At 50.2% G+C, this 17642-nt stretch overlaps 9 protein-coding genes across 9 annotated transcripts; 5 read left to right on the top strand and 4 right to left on the bottom strand.

The window, feature by feature from the left end:
- Positions 1-16: 16 nt before the first annotated feature.
- Positions 17-2949, top strand: FPRO_09351 (uncharacterized protein; the record flags this gene model as incomplete). Its single annotated transcript, XM_031232734.1, has 5 exons — positions 17-331; positions 719-726; positions 828-1896; positions 1948-2214; positions 2263-2949. 5 exons carry the CDS (start codon positions 17-19, stop codon positions 2947-2949), a joined length of 2346 nt encoding a protein of 781 aa, XP_031082641.1.
- Positions 2950-3464: 515 nt separating this feature from the next.
- On the top strand, positions 3465-3860 carry FPRO_09352 (uncharacterized protein; the record flags this gene model as incomplete). The annotated part of the gene is made up of 1 exon (XM_031232735.1): positions 3465-3860. One exon carries the CDS (start codon positions 3465-3467, stop codon positions 3858-3860), a length of 396 nt encoding a protein of 131 aa, XP_031082642.1.
- A 53-nt stretch (positions 3861-3913) lies between these two features.
- FPRO_09353 (uncharacterized protein) lies at positions 3914-5602 on the bottom strand (the record flags this gene model as incomplete). Its single annotated transcript, XM_031232736.1, has 2 exons — positions 3914-5493; positions 5542-5602. The coding sequence occupies 2 exons, from the start codon at positions 5600-5602 to the stop codon at positions 3914-3916; spliced, it is 1641 nt and encodes a 546-aa protein (XP_031082643.1).
- A 371-nt stretch (positions 5603-5973) lies between these two features.
- Positions 5974-7075, top strand: FPRO_09354 (uncharacterized protein; the record flags this gene model as incomplete). Its single annotated transcript, XM_031232737.1, has 5 exons — positions 5974-6036; positions 6098-6224; positions 6276-6395; positions 6448-6672; positions 6720-7075. The coding sequence occupies 5 exons, from the start codon at positions 5974-5976 to the stop codon at positions 7073-7075; spliced, it is 891 nt and encodes a 296-aa protein (XP_031082644.1).
- Positions 7076-7417: 342 nt separating this feature from the next.
- FPRO_09355 (uncharacterized protein) lies at positions 7418-8364 on the bottom strand (the record flags this gene model as incomplete). Its single annotated transcript, XM_031232738.1, has 3 exons — positions 7418-7503; positions 7556-8255; positions 8314-8364. 3 exons carry the CDS (start codon positions 8362-8364, stop codon positions 7418-7420), a joined length of 837 nt encoding a protein of 278 aa, XP_031082645.1.
- A 2171-nt stretch (positions 8365-10535) lies between these two features.
- Positions 10536-12386, top strand: FPRO_09356 (uncharacterized protein; the record flags this gene model as incomplete). Its single annotated transcript, XM_031232740.1, has 1 exon — positions 10536-12386. One exon carries the CDS (start codon positions 10536-10538, stop codon positions 12384-12386), a length of 1851 nt encoding a protein of 616 aa, XP_031082646.1.
- Positions 12387-12735: 349 nt separating this feature from the next.
- FPRO_09357 (uncharacterized protein) lies at positions 12736-14880 on the bottom strand (the record flags this gene model as incomplete). The annotated part of the gene is made up of 2 exons (XM_031232741.1): positions 12736-12780; positions 12841-14880. 2 exons carry the CDS (start codon positions 14878-14880, stop codon positions 12736-12738), a joined length of 2085 nt encoding a protein of 694 aa, XP_031082647.1.
- Positions 14881-15632: 752 nt separating this feature from the next.
- On the top strand, positions 15633-16689 carry FPRO_09358 (putative holocytochrome-c synthase; the record flags this gene model as incomplete). Its single annotated transcript, XM_031232742.1, has 3 exons — positions 15633-15710; positions 15760-16370; positions 16422-16689. The coding sequence occupies 3 exons, from the start codon at positions 15633-15635 to the stop codon at positions 16687-16689; spliced, it is 957 nt and encodes a 318-aa protein (XP_031082648.1).
- A 297-nt stretch (positions 16690-16986) lies between these two features.
- Positions 16987-17615, bottom strand: FPRO_09359 (uncharacterized protein; the record flags this gene model as incomplete). Its single annotated transcript, XM_031232743.1, has 2 exons — positions 16987-17504; positions 17561-17615. 2 exons carry the CDS (start codon positions 17613-17615, stop codon positions 16987-16989), a joined length of 573 nt encoding a protein of 190 aa, XP_031082649.1.
- Positions 17616-17642: the final 27 nt, after the last annotated feature.

Below are 17642 nucleotides of genomic sequence, written 5' to 3' on the forward strand. Positions count from 1 at the left end.
TGGCCATTTCGGCACAATGGAGCAGATTGAGACACAAGCAAGCGACCTTCGGTTCCTTGCCCAAGTTCCTGTATTGAATCCAACCTCGAGCCCGTCTCTCGGCCCCGGCTCCGGCGCCGGGCGAGGCGGGACTCCAGCCCGTACCCCCGGGAGCGCCGTGGGAGCCTCTACGGGTGCTCCTATTGCTTACGAGAATCATGCCAGTCCAAGTTCCGCCTCTGTCGGCGACAATTCCGCTCACGGTGCGAGCGCGTCCAATGCCAATAAGAGGAAGTCGACAGACGATGGTCAAGGCAATGGATCAAAGCAAACAAGAAGTAAAAGAAACAGAGTGAGTTCTGACCATCTCGTTACATCTACTATCAACCCCTGGGCCATTATGATATGAGATCACATGAGACAAGGATGAGATGAGGTGAGGCATCTTTCAAGGATAGGGACGCACTTCGTGACGGCCATAGAGGGGTCCGTTCTTGAGAGGGCTACACAAGAGTGCACGATACTCGCCTATCGAGTCCTTCGAGTCTTCGGACATCAAACATCTCGGCCTCCTTGTTGCACAACATAAACGAACCCAGACGGCTGGGTCGGCAATCCGAACCCACTCATGTTTCAGCCCTTTGATCCCACTCATTCTCATGCCACTCCCCGGGTCACTATACTTGAAGATCACTCAGGCTAACGTTGCATTCTTCACCATGACAGTACATATCAATAGCTTGGTCAGTATGCTTCCGCCATTGAATGTGTTCATCTTCGCCGCGACCGCGTAGTATAACACTGCATTATCTTGGCTCCTAACGAGCGCATATGCTAACAACACATAGCAATGAATGCAAGAGACGAAAGATAAAATGTAATGGCGAAACTCCCTGCCAACGATGCGGCAACCTCAACTTGGCCTGTCTATATGCCCCGAACTGCTGCTCCGGCAACTTTAAGGAGTCCGACGAGTTCAAGCAGGTCACATCACAACTAGGCCGCCTTCAAGAAGAAGTCGGCTGGCTTCACCAAACCGTCAAGGCCCTTCAGTCCGAACCTGCCCGATATTCCTCACTCGGTGACCGGACAATGACCCACGGCCACGGCACGCCGGCAGTCGCCCCTTCACCTTCTCATAGCTCTACTTCACTTAACCGACAGGACATCTCGAAATACGGTTCTTTCCGGGGCCCAACAAGTATGGCCTTCAGTCTCGACGTTGCCAATAATACTATCAACAACATGGGTTACAAAGGCATATCAGACGAGGAAAATCCACACCTGAATGATGGCTTGGGCCCCATGTCGACGCGACCAAGGGATCCCCTCCACGAATTCGACAAGGACGAAATGATTCGCCTGTGTCGTCTGCACGAGGAAGAGATCGGTATCATGTACCCAGTGCTCAACATTCAAACCGTGATAACCCATGCCAAAAACATGGCCACATTTCTCGAAACCCTACGACAACAAAGCCCCAGAGAACTTGTCAACGACGACAAGACTCTACAGCTCAAAATCATCATGTGCTGTGCTCTAGTGGTAGAAGAGCATGGGCATAGCGATAAAGCCATTCGCTTGTTTGAGAGCATGGAAACGGTGCTCAACCGGAAGCTCATGGCTGAGGCTGCGGATGTTGCAACCCTACCAATCCTGGCTCTTGTTGCTGGGTATAGATTTCTCTCCAACGATGAAGTATTGGCTTGGCGAGTCATGGGTCATGTCGCACGATTATGTCTAGAGCTTGGCATTCATCAAAGAACAGGCCTGATGAGGATTCAGGATGAAGAAGAACGTAAGAATGCTCTCGTCAGCTTCTGGTCGGCATATGTGCTAGATAGGCGATGGGCTTTCGCAACTGGGCTACCTTTCGTCGTTCAAGATGAAGAAATCGATTCAGAACTGCCATTTCCAGTTAGTATTTGATAAACCCAGAGCCCCAGTCTTAACTAACAAATTTTTAAGGAGGAATATCCTTATCTTGTGGCCATGATCACCTATTCGAGAATAGGTGCAACGGTGTGGCGACAAGTAGCTCATTTTGGACCGGTTCTGGCACGCGATTTGCGCTCGGCGGAACTGGAGAATGTCGACCAGGAGTTGTTACAGTGGTATGAACAGATTCCCGAAGAGGTCAAGGTTCGTAACTGGGACAAGGAGAAGCATATAACGTCAACTCCGTCTTATAATTTACAACGCCTACGAATCTGGACATATTTACGCCTGAATCAAGTAAGTGTTGTTCTCGAGACTCAGTCGGTATAGGCTAACAATATGCAGATGCGGATCTGGCTTTACACGCCTGTGTTGCATAGCGCTACAAGCATCATGGCGCATCCTGCACAATCAGAACGTGTAGTTGACATCGCCAAAGACACTATCCGATACCTTAGCCACCTGAACAACACAACCAATTTATACAGACGTGTACAGGTTTTCTACCATCAATTCCTCACATCAGCGATTGCGGTCGTCTTCCTCGCATCCGTTCATGCCCCGGTCCGCTTCAGCGCTTCCTGCCGTGAGGAGTTTTATATGGCTCTCGAGCTGGTGAAGGATCTATCCGCCAAGAGCTGGGCATCGCAGCGACTTTGGCGGACAATAAGATCACTCAAAGACGTGGCACCGCGATTCGGACTTAATGCTGAGGACGACCCCCAGTCAACAGCAGCGTTGGGCATGATAGGGCTTGCTCGAGGCCATATGGAACAACAGCAGCCGTTCCGCAAGCCATCTATTCCTGGTCAGCAATCACAAGCCGCCACCCCAGACTCAATGGCTCAGAACGGATCACGAATTCAAGCCGAGATGTCACGAATGTTCGAGGGCTATGTAGGGTTGAATGGATTCCAATATAACGATAATGAGGGACAGCAGGGGCCGAATGCCGAGGTTTCCGAAGCGTCCAACGGCGGCATGTTTGGAGTCGATGGCACTGTCTTTCCTCAGTTCAAGGAGATGTATTAGCCAAGCATGCTTAGCTAAGTATTTTGTATATTGCTAGTATTTAGATATGATATCCCCTCCTGTACACTGACTTTCAGATAGTCTTGGATATATCTGGTGGCGTAATATGGCGCTCAAAATGGAGATACGAATTGAGTTAGTAATGTACTATTTGATAATGAAGATTTGAGGTTCTGTGTCCAGGCAATTGAGTTGTTTGTTTTGTAGGCCGTTATGGTTGGGATACGCTAGAAGCACATCTGGCAACTGTGCAACAACCTCGAGATAAATTGGACAAACCTACTACATAACTTACTACGGTTTCATGAAAAGTTCGGGCTCAGCGCATCGATGGTATAACCTCACTCATCCTTGTCTTGGCCGTGGGTATGGTCAGCAAATCCGTAGCTTAGTAAGCCAGGACCTGTAACACATATATCTCATCTTGGAAATCGCAACGTTGTCTAGATTCCACTCCTCTTCCTTATCGTTGACGTCTGATAACTTGACCACTCCAGTATCGGATCATCATCATCATGCTGCTCACAGCAACGGTCCCCTTCCTCATCCACGCTCTCATTGAGACCCCGGCTGCCTTGACCTTCATCCTGAAACCCTCATCACAACTTCAACCGCTTCCTCCACCGGCCGCTCTGATTCTTCAGTCATTCGGTGGCCTTCTTCTTACGAGTAACCTCATTGCTCTCATCTTTATCCGGCGTCCGTTTGATGACGCAACTCGTCAAGCTGCGCTCGCCTTTTCCTTCTGGCATTTATGGCCTACTTATCGAGCATATATGCGAATAAATGGCTATACAGAGGAGGAGGAAGCTTCAACAACCAAGACTTTGGGGGGACCACTGGTGCACCTAGGAGTTCACATTGTTTTGATGACCATGTTTCTTTGTACCTGGTATTTTGGTAATGCTTAAGCAACAGTCTATGACATCTACAATTACAACTTTTTTCATATGTCCGTCCCCGTTTAGTTTCTAAACAGCCGGAGTCCTGCCTCCTCAACATCAACATCCATGTCATCCTCGCTCTCGTCTTCGTTCAGCTCCATCTTGCGGCCGAAGAGCGTGCCGAAGAAGCGGTCAATAGCACCCTGCTCCCACGCACGTCGGTCCTCAGGTGCCATGAAGTTCTGCAGCTTCTCGTGAACCGTGAAGCGCATCTTGCGGCCCTTGCTGGCCTTGCGGTCAACATTCTTTCGTGACTTGACATCTTTGGCTGCTGTGAGGACGACCGTGGGGACGGCAGCTCCAGCTCCAGCTCCCGATGAACCCTCCACTGTGCGCTGGTCCACAAGCTCCTTCAAGAGAACCTGGTAGAAGTCGGCGTCGTCATAGATGTTGCTGTCCTCCGATGCACCCTTGGCTGCTTGCGCAGGGGCACATGAACGAGGAACGCGAGAGCGCTTGGCAAGACGGTTATCGGGGTCAAGGAGCTGCTCCTTGAGGGCACTGACAAGAGTCTTGTTTCGCGACTCGAGCCCCTTGGGTGCTGTGATATTAACAGACTGCACCTTGCGAGACCACTTCTCAAGGCGATCCTCCCTAGATTTGATAGATCGTTGTTCCTCCGCTTGCAATTGCTCCCAGATCTCGCTTGTGGCCATAGACACATCTAGTTCACGTTTGCGCTTTTCACCAGCTCGAGATGGTCCAAAGTTATCCTTAAGGCTGCTGATGGTGTTGAGGAGCTTGATTGCTGCCTCTTCAGCCGCCTCGTAGGGCTCCGATTCGGGCTCGGGGTTGGCGTCGAGGGTATCAAAGGTGTTGGCAGCAATGAGGGCTTTCTGTAGGCGAATTCGAATATTAAGGAGCCCGTCATAGGCCTTGCGCTGCTGACGGATTGCCAAACCCTTGTCAACATCGGGTCGGGTTGATAGGGCTGCCATCATGGGTTTTGCATTCTTAGCCTTCGCCTCTGATTCTTCCTCATCACTTTCACTGCCATCATCGTCGTCCTCTTCCTCCTCCTCTTCTCCCGAGCCCTCCTCATCACCATTCTCATCCGACTCATCGTCGGAGCCTTCCTCGCCATCGACCAGAGCGTCAAGGCCATCGTCCATGTCGTCCTCATCTGACTCGGATTCGTCATCCTCATCTTCGCCAACATCAGCGCCACCTTCATCGGAAGAAGACATGTAGTCAGCAGCAGTAGCTCGCTTGTTAACGGGCTTTTTGGGCTTCGAGCTTCCTCGGAAAGTAAACTCCTTGAAGCGCTCCTCGTCGCTTTCGCCAAGGGCGTCGTCGCTCTCGATTTCTGAGTCGTTGGCCTCAGCCTCGTCGCGTGCTAGATCTGCGGTCTCAGGGTCGTCGAATTCCTCATCGCCCGACTCCTCGTCCTCATTTTCGTCTTCGGACTCGCTCTCTTCTTCAAGCGCATCTCGCGAAACTCGAGAGCCTCGGTACTGGGGACCGAGTGACAGACCATCCTGTTTCCTCAATTTACTCTTTCCGACAGAAACATAGTGCTCAGTACCCGCGTTCTCGTCCTCGCTCTCTTCGCTACCGCTGCCATCCTCACTAACTTCGACATTGGCCTCGGGGTCGTAGTCTTTTGATGATTAGGAACTATAGGTTATATGGCAGTGTAGTAACTTACCCTTGGCGATAGGCTCGTCCAAGTCTTGAAACTGCTTTGCGCGGCCCTTTGCTTTGGCCATTTTAATGGTTCAATTGTCAAGTCTTCCACTAACAAACAAACAGAAGCCCCCACGTTGGAAATTTTCTGAGGAATGGCCTTGAACTTTTAGGCGGTGGCAGTTGGCAGAATCGTCGCAACTTAGTGTTAGTGGAGTGAGCCCCGTATTAGGCAGTCCGCTAGCTCAAACTCCCAGCGTCGATGGATTCCATATGACACCTTATGTGGTTCACTCGTATATCCTTGACATTCTATGAGTAGACAATTCAATATGTTACTTGTTTAGACACTATAGACATAAAAACACTCCCTATCACTTCGAACTGAGGAGTTCAATCTTAGGACGCCGAGGCTCTTAGTTATATCCCATCTAAGGCCATAAATACTCTCAGTATGCGTCCAACATCTGCCCGACTCTTTCAGTGCTTCCGGGCGCTGCAACATGAAAATCCATTAGTGAGTAATTTTCTTCAGTGCTGAGTACCATCAGGTTAGAGTATGACTGATAATATTCCAGGGTCTCCCTCGGTCAGGAACGCCGCCGACCTGGGGTAAACGTCCAGTCCGTCGCAAAATCATCGGTGTCGAGAAAGTCATTGCAGTATCTTCAGCCAAAGGTGGTGTAGGCAAAAGCACAGTTGCAGGTATCTATAGATGTCTCCCGAGACCTGAGATTTTCTAACAAAGGCGACTAGCAAATCTGTCTCTGGCTTTTGCTCGTCTTGGCTTTCGTGCTGGGATCCTGGACACTGATATCTTTGGTCCATCTATTCCAACCTTGTTTGACCTCTCAGGAGAACCAAGGTTATCGACTAGTCAGTCACTGGAGCTCATAACGCCTTCTGAGCATGGACTGACATTACAAAGATAATCAGCTCATCCCTCTCACAAACTATGGAGTCAAGACCATGTCCATGGGCTATCTGGTTGGCGAGAATGCACCAGTAGTTTGGCGAGGCCCCATGGTGATGAAGGCTATTCAGCAGCTTCTACATGAGGTAGAATGGGGTGGTCTTGATGTTCTTGTCCTAGACCTCCCCCCAGGTACAGGAGATACACAGTTGACCATAACACAGCAGGTTATTTTAGATGGTGCGTTTCTATGACATGTCACGTTTGTTTCTACTAACAACCACTAGGCTCTGTCATCGTCACAACTCCTCATACTCTTGCCACCAAAGATGCTGTCAAAGGTATCAACATGTTCAAAACAGTTGATGTCAATATCCTTGGCTTGGTACAGAACATGTCCTTGTTCACATGCCCTCATTGCCACGGAGAAACCAATATCTTTGGTTCCAATGCAAGGGTTGAGAAGTTATGTCAAGAGCACCAGATCGATTTTCTAGGTGACATCCCATTACATCCCAATATTGGAGATGATGGGGACAGAGGAAAACCCACAGTAGTGGCAGAACCTACGAGTGAGAGGGCGGGTGCCTTTTTGAAGATAGCACAAGACATCTGCCCCAAGATCGATCTTAGTGGTAAATAGTCGCCGAACTTCTACTAGGCTGCCAGGCAACTTGTACAATAACGATTCCTGCCAGCCCAACTTAGTAAAACACCCAAAGCCGAGGGGGAGAGGTGTTGTGTGCTCATGTAACATCATTTGATTAACACCGGCTAGTCTATAAACATAGACCGCGTCGCTCCTATATACTTGAGTCTGAAAAGGAAGAACTGGATTAAACGCCAGAAAGACAAGTCGTTAGCCTCTGCTGTGATCAAATGCAAGGCATGTTACCAAACAAAGCAATAAGCTTCTGAGACTTCCCGAACGCCCCTGTGTGCTCTTGAGTATCGAATCGAGTGCCCTGCCAAGAGAGAAAGGTGATTAGTCTAGCTCATCGTTCATTTGATAGACATGACGGCTTCGAGTGGGGTCTTTTCGCATGGCCTGGCCAGAGCCTGTAAAGCCAACTGAGAACAAGTTAGTGTCTGATTCATGGATACACGGAACAGAAATGCATACCTCTACCGTGGACGCCGTCTGGAGTACGGAACATGCTGTCCTTCTTTTGGTTCTTTCCAAACTTGGACTTTGCGCTGAATTCTTGCCACTTATTCTTGTTTTTCTCGAGTTCCTTCTTGGCCTTGATCTTCTTGGCCTTGGGAGGCTTTACTTCACCATCTTGCTCGGCTGCCTTCTTCGCTTCAGGATATACTGTCGCGCCCGCTGATGAAACCAGTCCAGGGGCCGGAGGTGTTGCTGGTGCTGAAGTTGTTGGCGTACCGTCCGCCTTTCGCTTGTTTGACACAGGTCGAATATCGCGAGACCGCAAGGTCTCGGTGTTATCGTAGGTCTTGAACTTGACGGTGTAGATAGGGTCTGTTGAGGATCCAGTGATAGATGTAATGCGCGCTGGGTAGAAAGCCTTGTCACCAGAAACCCACTTGGCTAGAATTGTATCGTTGACCTGATAGTTTGCAGGAGCCTGCTTCTCTTCCTCCACTGGAGCTGCTTTCTTAAAGGCTGGATGGTTCTCGCGAGACCATTTCTCAGGCTGAGGTGGCGGTGATGGTTCTCTGGGGGCGGGCTTGGGCGCCTGGGCAGGCTTGAGCTCAGCAATTTGTTCATTGAGAAGATCGATGAAGCTGTTCAACTCGTCCTTTAAAGCTTTGAGCTCGACGTTATCGGGGTCATCGCGTAGCTGACCGAGAACGATATCGAACTAGAGAGAAGGGGTCAGTATGAATGACATATCATGGATGATAGGATGGGGGTCGTACTTGTTCTTGGTACGTCTTCTTCTCTTGTTCGATTTCAGCGATGGACGACATGGTCTGGAATCTTCTTTCTGAGGTCGGAAGGGATGAATAATGCCAAAAATCGGGGGCTCTAATAGGTGCCTATGTATTCGAAGTGGTGATGGGTTGGTTCGTGGGGTTCCTTGATGCACTGCACGAGATGAGATTGAAGAGTCCAAGTTGGAGTTAAAGGTCACGTGCGTAGTATTTTAAGTCACCCCAGATTATCCCCGCCAAAAGCTTCTCGAAGATGAGGGTGAATAAGAGAGGAAGGATTTCCAATCTGACGAGCCACATCTTAGAGCATTCTAAAAAAATTATATCTACAGATGGCAGATGGCCTGTTTCTAAGTCCTGCACTATTTGTTTCTATGGGCTATCATGTCTGGTGATGGGTCTTGCTTCTGCGAGTAGACAAAGGAGACAATTAGGTACTAATTTAGCTTACGCAGGTAGGTAGGCAAAGTTGTCAGTGTATGATTTTGGTGAGCAAGAATCAAATCATATGGTTCGGTTTCATCACCCTTTCGTCCCATGAACGACACAGTGACTATGACGGTCGTCAAAGATTACCCTTGGTGAATCGCTCACGGCTATGCCGCCTAAAGTCGGCCCGGAAGAGAACAAGGCAAAGGCAGAGCTCTGCAAAGGCCGGGCCAGGTAGCCAGGGTCCGTCTAGCAGTGTATGTAGGTCTCCGCGAGCCCCGAGCGGTTCGTAGGTAGCTAATGCAGTGTGTATTACAGGTGACGCATTCATGATTTAGTTAGTGGTGTTCAACTCAAACCATGTTTCTCTTTTTAGTCCATGTCCTGTTTCTGGGTTCGTTCATTTTTGTGACAAGTTACACAGCGAACCAAAGGCTTCGTAATTGGTCTCGGTTTGCCAAAGAAGGATATTCCATGGAACCCGGTTCCGGTTGCGGCTCCGTGTCGGCCTGCGACCATGAATCTCATGGATCTCATTCTCATCTCAGTCGTGTTCTAAATAGAATGACTCTCTAATCTTTTGTTGGCTTACTTGCTTGCTTGGCATTTCGCACTATCACACCTCAACATGTTCACTCGCTAATCACTGCTGCTGCTACTGCTGCACGATCAAAGTAATTATTTCGTTCGCTCACTAGCTCCAACTCATTTTAATGTTCGGCCGTGTTCAAGCCAGACACTTCTCACACGCACGCTTATACCTCAGAGCCAGTGTCAGAGTCAGAGTCAGAGCTCAAACTAAAAACCTTTTGTGGACAAACCTAATCTTGATAATTATTAGCAAGCCTTCTTTTTCGTTCCCCTCCTCTCCATCACAGCCTACTACAGTATACCGACCTACCTAATACTAAAGATTCATTCATGCAACTCAGGTCAAGTTGACTGGTCTTAGCACTGGCAGCCTCTGTCTCGGCAGTAGATTAGCTTCATCTCCGCCGCTCTATTTGTTGGTCTTGTTTGGCTCTCGATTGTTCGTTGCTTCTAGGGCCATGCCTGGTCTGTCTGGTCTGGAATTGCTCGCCTATACTAGTAACGAGACCAAGACCTTACCTTACGGTACCTTACTCTTACTCGCCTACCGACCTTGTCCATACTTTTTTTTTTTACTAGACCTTCCCTTACGTCAAAAGTTGCTTCTGCTCAACGCCGGGCACTTTTCTTCTTTAATTTTCTCTCCCTTTCTTCGTCATCTTCTTCTTCTTCTCCCCAGACTCCAGACTCATAGTGATCGCCGGCCCATCTCCGCTCCTCCACTACTGTCAACCCTCACCGATTCTTCTCGTGGCCGATCCATTGACATTGACATCACTGAAAGGGAGCCCTACAAATCTGACTTAAAAAGGGAGCTCCATAATCGGCAACAGGGACGGAACCACCACCATTCGCGATCCGAGACGACGACTACCTGAACCTTTGATACGACACGGAGTCAATTAATCTCCTACAACCTTTCTAATTCCTTGTCACGTATTCATTTGCAATTGCTGCTGCAGCGCCCATGATCTTAAATACCCTGGTCATCAGTACAGCCAAAAAGGGAATATAACATTTGTAGTCAGTCGCAAACACAACGAAGGAGAAAAGTCGCGAAAAGTTGAAAATATTTCTACCGCTCGAGATCAGTCAGATACGATACGACCAATTTGCCATCGCATCACCCAGAACGAACTGCGCGCAACCTTTATCTTGCTGTATTATACCTCCAATCCCTACCAACCATGCCTCACACCCGAGATGCGGACAGCGCATCGTCCTTGAGCGGCCAATCAAAACGACCTCCGCTCAACCATCAGGAGAGTGATTCGCAGAGCGAGAGCAGCGGTGTTAACCAACAACACCAACACCAGCAGCATCGGAGACAGCATCGTCATCACCAGCGACAGCACACTGTTGGTCACCTCCACCACGCCCGCGGCCCAGCATCAAAAACTGCCCCGAAGCAGCCTAAGCTCAGCCGTCGCCATACCGACACCCCCGATCAGATCGAGCAGCAGCAGCAGCAGCAGCAGCAGCGAATTTCCTCCGGTCCCAATTCTCATCGACGAGCTCTCAGCGACGCAAAACTCTCTTCTCGCGAGTCTTCGTCTGGCAACCTTACCAAGAGCGCATCTCAATCGAGGCTGACCAAGAACTCTTCCCATACAAAGCTCGACCAGAGTTCTTCCCAGACGAAACTGGTCAAAAGTCCCTCGCATACGAGAATCGTCAAGAGTCCTTCCCACTCAAAACTTAAGCGCAATCGCTCGCATACAGAAGTTGGGAAGCGCACTCGGTCTGCAGAACTGAAACGCGCCTCAAGTACAACAATTGTTTATCAGCCTCAAATCTCTCACGGCAAGTCGCAGGTTCATTTCGACTTGGGTAACGAGGAGGACGAATGGGTCGACGCGAGTGGCTCTAATTCCCCCTACCTCTCCCGCAAGGGCTCTCTCAACAGTAGTAACCACTCCGTGCACCACCCCGACGACCGCCCTGGCGGATCAAGACCGGTTACACCTAACGATTCCGCCACTCCAAAGCCGGCCGAGCAACCGCAGCACGAACCGGAGCAGCGGAACTCAACAAGCCCCGAGTTGCAGACGATACATCACAAGGAGTATCTCACATCCCGCATATTACAGCGCACTCCGTCCCACGGAGCTCCGCCCCAGATGAGCGCAGACCTGGCGCAGATCTCTCCTCGCCATTTTGCGCCAGCCTCTGCTGATGCCATAGGGTCAGGAACTCTTGCGGGAAGTAATCAGGACGAATTGACGTCCCGGTTTGTCGAGGCTGTTGGTTCTGGATTGACTAGTGAGGGATCCTTCTACCGGCCACCTCGGGGGGACTTTCGCCGATACGATGACGCGCCTCAAAAACCTCGTTCCGTGACCAGCTTGCAAGGCGACCGTGAGGAGCGCCGAGAACCCCCAACAAGCGCACCAAAAGACGACATTGATGATAGCGCACTAGCGCCCAAAGCGGCCCGACGGGCTGCGCCGCCTGCCGCTCAAACATCGCGAACACAGCAGAAGCTTAACCTGCAGCGAGCCAGTTCCGTGATTGAACCCGGGCAAGCAGTTGGTGGTGTCGGAGGTGTAGTCGGTCATACTCCACTCATCGGCGTCGGTGGTCCCGGATATGACGGAGGTAACAGTCGAGATCCACGTGTAGGCAAGCTCTTGGAGCGTACAGGCATGGAGTATCTCGTTGTTCGAAGACATCTCAACCCCATTTCTCGCTCACTCGAGCGTCTCAACCATCTCCCCGGTATGGACAAATCATTGCGCATCCCACGACCTGGCACCGCCTCGACAAACGGCAAGCGTTCCACGGATCTCACTATGCGCCAACACACCCGCAACGTCAGCATGCCTGATACTCGACGACCGATGACGCCGAAACGCCCTACCTCAGTACGGACAACCAACGGTGCCTCGTCGAGCTACGACGGCAACGACGACGATGGCAGGCTTACTGACCGGCTAAGCGGATCAAGCCTGGTTGGTGGTGAAGAGGAAGATGGTACCGCAGCCATACTGAGGAACTTGTGGGACAAGTCTATGGAGTTGAGTGCCAGTACGGATTAGGAGTTCCTTTTCGTTTCTTCGTGATTCTAGAGATCTAGGCGTTATGGTGCAACTATGGTACAGGAAGTGCTCAATAGGCACCCAAAGATAGAAAGGCGTGAATCAAGACAACCTCAATTTAGACGGTATTAAGCAAAGATGTAGACTCACGATATTATTACGTGAAAGCGGCGGTTTATTGTTAGAAACGGGACCAGCCTATATAATAATTCAATGAATTTACGCACATCTAAGAGTAAGTCTCTGTTAAGTCGTGTCTCTCATGTATTTCTCACGTATATATCATTCCAACCCGTACGCCTTCTGATGCTGCACTCCGCGAAATCTAGTTTAAAAAAGATCTTTATAATTATACATTGGGGGAAAGTTGGTCATACTTGACACATCGTTCGACCTAGGTAGTCAAATTTAGCATGTCATGGCTTTGAAAGATGTTTGACACCAAGCAACTTACGTCTTCGATGCTGGCTTGCATAAATCGTCTTGCTTCTAATCCCAGCCATACCACTAGCATGGAAAAATCGCCATGCTTTGCCATACCTGGGCCGCTCTGGGCGCTGAGTTGACGTAGAATTGGCAGTGAGCTGCTGAGTAGATCGACATCCGGGTTCAGACTGCGACCGATACCCTCAAGAAGCAGGATACTGATGACGACGTTGACGAAATCGCCCTCGAGACGAACATGGTGGTTTCGAACCATGCTAAGCACCTCTTGCAGGATATCGCCAATCTTGACGTTACCGAGAGCCAAGGTGCGGCTCTTGACACCGAGAACCAGATGTTGCATCTTTAGGGCAAACACTTCTTTATCGAGTACAGCATCTGGTTGACGGCAGCGTTCGCACATGAGATGACCAGCCTTGTAACCGTCAAACTCAGCAACTGCGCGGAAGAGGTCGAGGAAGTTCTCGCGGTTCACAGCATTGAGTTCAGTCACGAGTCCAGTATCGATGAAGATGAGCTGAGGTCGGAAACCTTCAGCATCGATCTTGGCCAGCTCCGCCTCCCACGCTTTGGGGTCCTTGCGGTGTCGATATGGTCGAAGTCGTTCAAGCACTTGTTCGGTCACATCTTCCTTCTCATCGGGATGTGCCTTTGTCATTGTCTTTCTCAGACGCAGCTCGGGGTGAGCTGATTGGTAGAATCGCACCATGATGTTGCCAGGATGCAAATCAGCGTGGACAAAGTTGTCAAGAAGCAACATGCGGAGGAAAGCGTCAAGGCCTTCATCGGCAATGTCATGTTGGAAGACGCCGCCTCCGTTCTCCATAAAGTCTGCCAATGGGATGCCCTGGGCATATTCTTCAATAAGGACATTCCGCGTTGTGTACTCAGTATACGGGTATGGGAACCAGGCTGTAGATCGATCTTTGAAGTTCTTCCGAAAAGTGGCCAGATTTGCGGCCTCTATGCGAAGGTCAAGCTGGAGCTTCATCATCTCCCCAAATTGAGCAACCTCATCCGGCAATGAGAGCCACTCAATCGTAGGAATCAAGTTGAGCAGGGAAGCGAAGAAGCCCATGATGCGAAGGTCCCGTCGTACCGTCCTCTCGACGTATGGGTGCAGCACTTTGACTGCAACGTAGGACGATGGTACTCTCTGCGGGGAGCTCTTGAGCACTGTATCAACATTGCGCTTCACGTTTTGCGCCAAAGGATATGTGTCATAAAGATCAGCTTCCTCTGGCTTAGCCAAACCGGGCTTCAGCTTGGCCTTGTAGACCTGAGCGATAGCGCCAACACCTAGAGGCTTCTCCTGGAATTCGTCGAAGATGTCTTCAAAGGGGCGGCCACCAAAAGCGGCTTCCACCGTGACGCGCGTGGCATGGAGTGAGTGAGCCGGCGCATTCGAGTGAAGTTTAGACATGATCTCGCACATTTCGGTAGGAAAGATGTCGGTTCGCGAGGCAGCCCATTGTCCAAGCTTGATAAAGGCTGGGCCAGCCATTTCCATCTCGTTGACCAAGAAGCCATACCACCAGAGCGTACCTGATCGTTCGTTATCTCTATCAGGTTGTCGTTTTCCAAAGTATATGGCAGGGATGGTGATTATCACCGGAACAAAAATTACAACAAGCTGGAGGAAACGGAAACCAGTGCATACGGGCTCGATGATCAGGAGGTCGATCAAGTACTTGATGCGCTCTCCGAGTCTCGAAAGACCATGGGAATCGGCTGATACGCCCTTTTTCACCTCGGCCCGTGATACCTCGAGCATGCGCTTCTCGCCTGTCTCTTGATCATTGCCGTTTTCCTGTTGCGACAGCTCAACGAAAGCAGCCGTTCCCAGTGCCGCAGCACCACCGGAAGCACGCAGTGCTATTCTTTTCGGTGCGCCTTTGTGCCATTGTGTGAATCGAGGGCCGCGGGAGCTTTGGGACGCGAATCGACGACCAAGACTGGCGATTGTTAATCTGGCATGGGCGTTGACATTTGGGTATGTTCGGAAGCCCGGGTGGACGAAAAGCCGGCCTATGAAGGAGCCAGCTCTCATCTCGGAAGGGGGAGTGTCTTTCTAGAGAATTGTATTGACGCGGACACTCTCATGTTCGAGCAAAGCCTAGGGGCGATTGCATTCAGAGAGTGGTCAGGTTGGTATAGAAAAGAGACGAGTCTGGCATGTGCAAGCGCGTTAATGATGCAAAGACTCGGATCGACTTGCAAGGATGCCCGCCAATGGATCCCCTGGGAACGAGCTAGATCAACAATTGGTGCTGGTGACGTCGGGCTGATAACCAGAGTGACGTACAAAATTCGTATCCACTGTAACTTAGTAGTATCTTTTCTAACGGAAATAAATCGGAAAGGAATCATGAGGAATATTTCAGCCATGATGGCTCATCAATGCTAACTGAGCCAAACCAGAAGATCAAATACCAAGAGATACCATAGATATAATGAATTCAACACTCATGTCTCCGTCTTACAGTTACCGTTCTAGTCACAATGCTCATCATCTTGTCAATAGACTTCCTATGATTCGCTCAAACGCTGTAAATAGTTCTCGATTTCCACTGTAACCCACCTGGTCTTGGTGCGGTTTCCCCCGCTCTGGGCTGGCTTTAAATTTTTGATAGGCGCATTACTCTAGTAGAGGCAACGGGAGGAAATTCTTGCTTTATCCATTCATCCACTCTTTGTCCTTGTCATCATCACCAAACACAATCTTCGATCCTTTCAGCACTCAGGCCAACAACACCGAGTTACTTCATCGACCTTCACAGTTCTAATATATAGCCATTCGCGATGGGCTGGTTTTGGGCAGACACGCCTGTTTCTGCGGTTCCTGTCGGACACCCAGCTACTACCGACAAGGCTCCTCCAGTATGACCTCAATCTCATATATCTTCACCATATCGCTAACTCTCCCCAGCCTGGCTGCCCTATGCACCAAAAGTCTGCTGATGCCATGAACCCTGTGGCTAAGCCCAAGAAGCCTGTCGATCTTCCTTCCACCTCAGGATGTCCCGTTCCTCACGCCGCCCGAACCCAAGAGCAGCCTAAATCTTTGATCTCCCAGCTCAACCCTCTCAACTACATGTTCCCCGATCTATCGCAAAAACCTGCTCCTAACCAATCATTCGCTCTCCCGACAACCCGAGATGAGTCCACCATCCCCAAGGGCACTGGAGATGGCAACTGGGAGTACCCGTCTCCTCAGCAGATGTACAACGCGCTGCTGCGCAAGGGATATACCGATACCGATATCACCGCCGTCGAGGGCATGGTTTCGGTACACAACTTCTTGAACGAGGGCGCATGGCAGGAGATTCTTGGTTGGGAACAACGATTTGCGCGGGGGCTTTACAAGGGATGGCAGATCTGCAAGAGGGGCGAAGGTCATGTTCAGGAAGAGCTTGATCGCCAAAGGGACGGCATCGATACCGAGCCTAGTCTCGTTCGCTTCCAGGGTCGTCCCAAGGAGTTAACTCCCAAGGCCACCATGATGCAGGTTCTGGGCTGGATTTACCCTTCAAAGTTTGGGTAAGTATTCGTGATTCTAACGTGCAAACGTCTGCGGCTAACACACTTTAGTACCGAGCCTCCATTTGACCGACACGACTGGTACGTTGCGCGAGAGATCAACGGCCAAAGGAAGGAGATTCGATACATCATCGACTATTACTCTGGCGAGCCCGATGCCCACGGTGACCCTGTCTTCTTCCTCGATGTGCGTCCTGCCGCTACACCCTTGGGTGCCGCCGAGCGTATCATTCGCTGGAGTACCGATACCTGGTGGAAGGCCATCGGCGGCGACAGGCACGAGCAGGATCCCCAGCCTTGGTTCCGTGGCACTTCTTAAATGATTTCTTTGGCGCTTGGGTCATGATGGAAGCAGGTGTTTTCTGAAAAGGTTCTGGCGTAATGCATTCTCCTCTCTAATTGTTATGATTGGATGTATTTCTATAATGATGGCTGACTTGGACAGGGGGAGGCAAGGAAACTTAGGACCTTTATCCTCAGTGATGAAAAGACTTTGGCAATGAGCCTATCTTCTAGAGTCTTATGTTTTCTTGCTCCCCGAGGCTGGAGTCACTTGTTCGGACTCGAAAACGGAGGAAATCGGAGCAATTATGTATTATATACCATTCATTAGAACTTAGTTCAAGTCCACAGCCAATTCGTTCACTTGGTCTAGAAGAGCCTGGTCCTCTCCAGCTGCATTCTTGAGCACCTTTTCCAACTGGTGGTCAACGGTCTGGCCAGGGATGTCAGACACAGCACCCTGTGCCTGTTGGATACGAGCCATCTGGAACTGCAAGAAGAATTTGGGAACCTTGATCGCAAGGTTTCCACCAGTCGATCTGATACCAGCCTCAGTTGCAAGGTAAACATTGAGCTCATTCTGAAACGTATCGAGGTTGTTGTTGGCCAGGGGCGATGTAGTTGCAAACTTGTCGAGAGCGAAAGCCAGAGGACTTTGGCCTGATTCGGCAAAGTTGATGGAAGAAAAGGTCACACCGCCAGAGCTCACATCCGGGACACCATCGATGGTTGTTTTCGAATTGTCGCAGGTGATGACCGAGGCCAGATTCGTGGCCTGTGTCGAAACTTCATCGGGGAGAGCTTCGGAACCAGTCACAAAGCAAGGATTTTGTCTCTTGGGAAGATAAGGCGCTTATATGCGTTAGTAGGTATGTTCTTAAAGGGCTCGGCAAGAAAAGGATGCATACCTGCGAGGGCGCTTCCAGCCAGTGTGATGATGATGGGAAGAATAGGGAAGTGCATTTTGGATGAGCGAGTGAGTGACGGAAA

Source organism: Fusarium proliferatum (assembly GCF_900067095.1).
Source record: "Fusarium proliferatum ET1 genome assembly, contig: FPRO_scaffold006, whole genome shotgun sequence".
NCBI classification, from domain to species: Eukaryota; Fungi; Ascomycota; class Sordariomycetes; order Hypocreales; family Nectriaceae; genus Fusarium; species Fusarium proliferatum.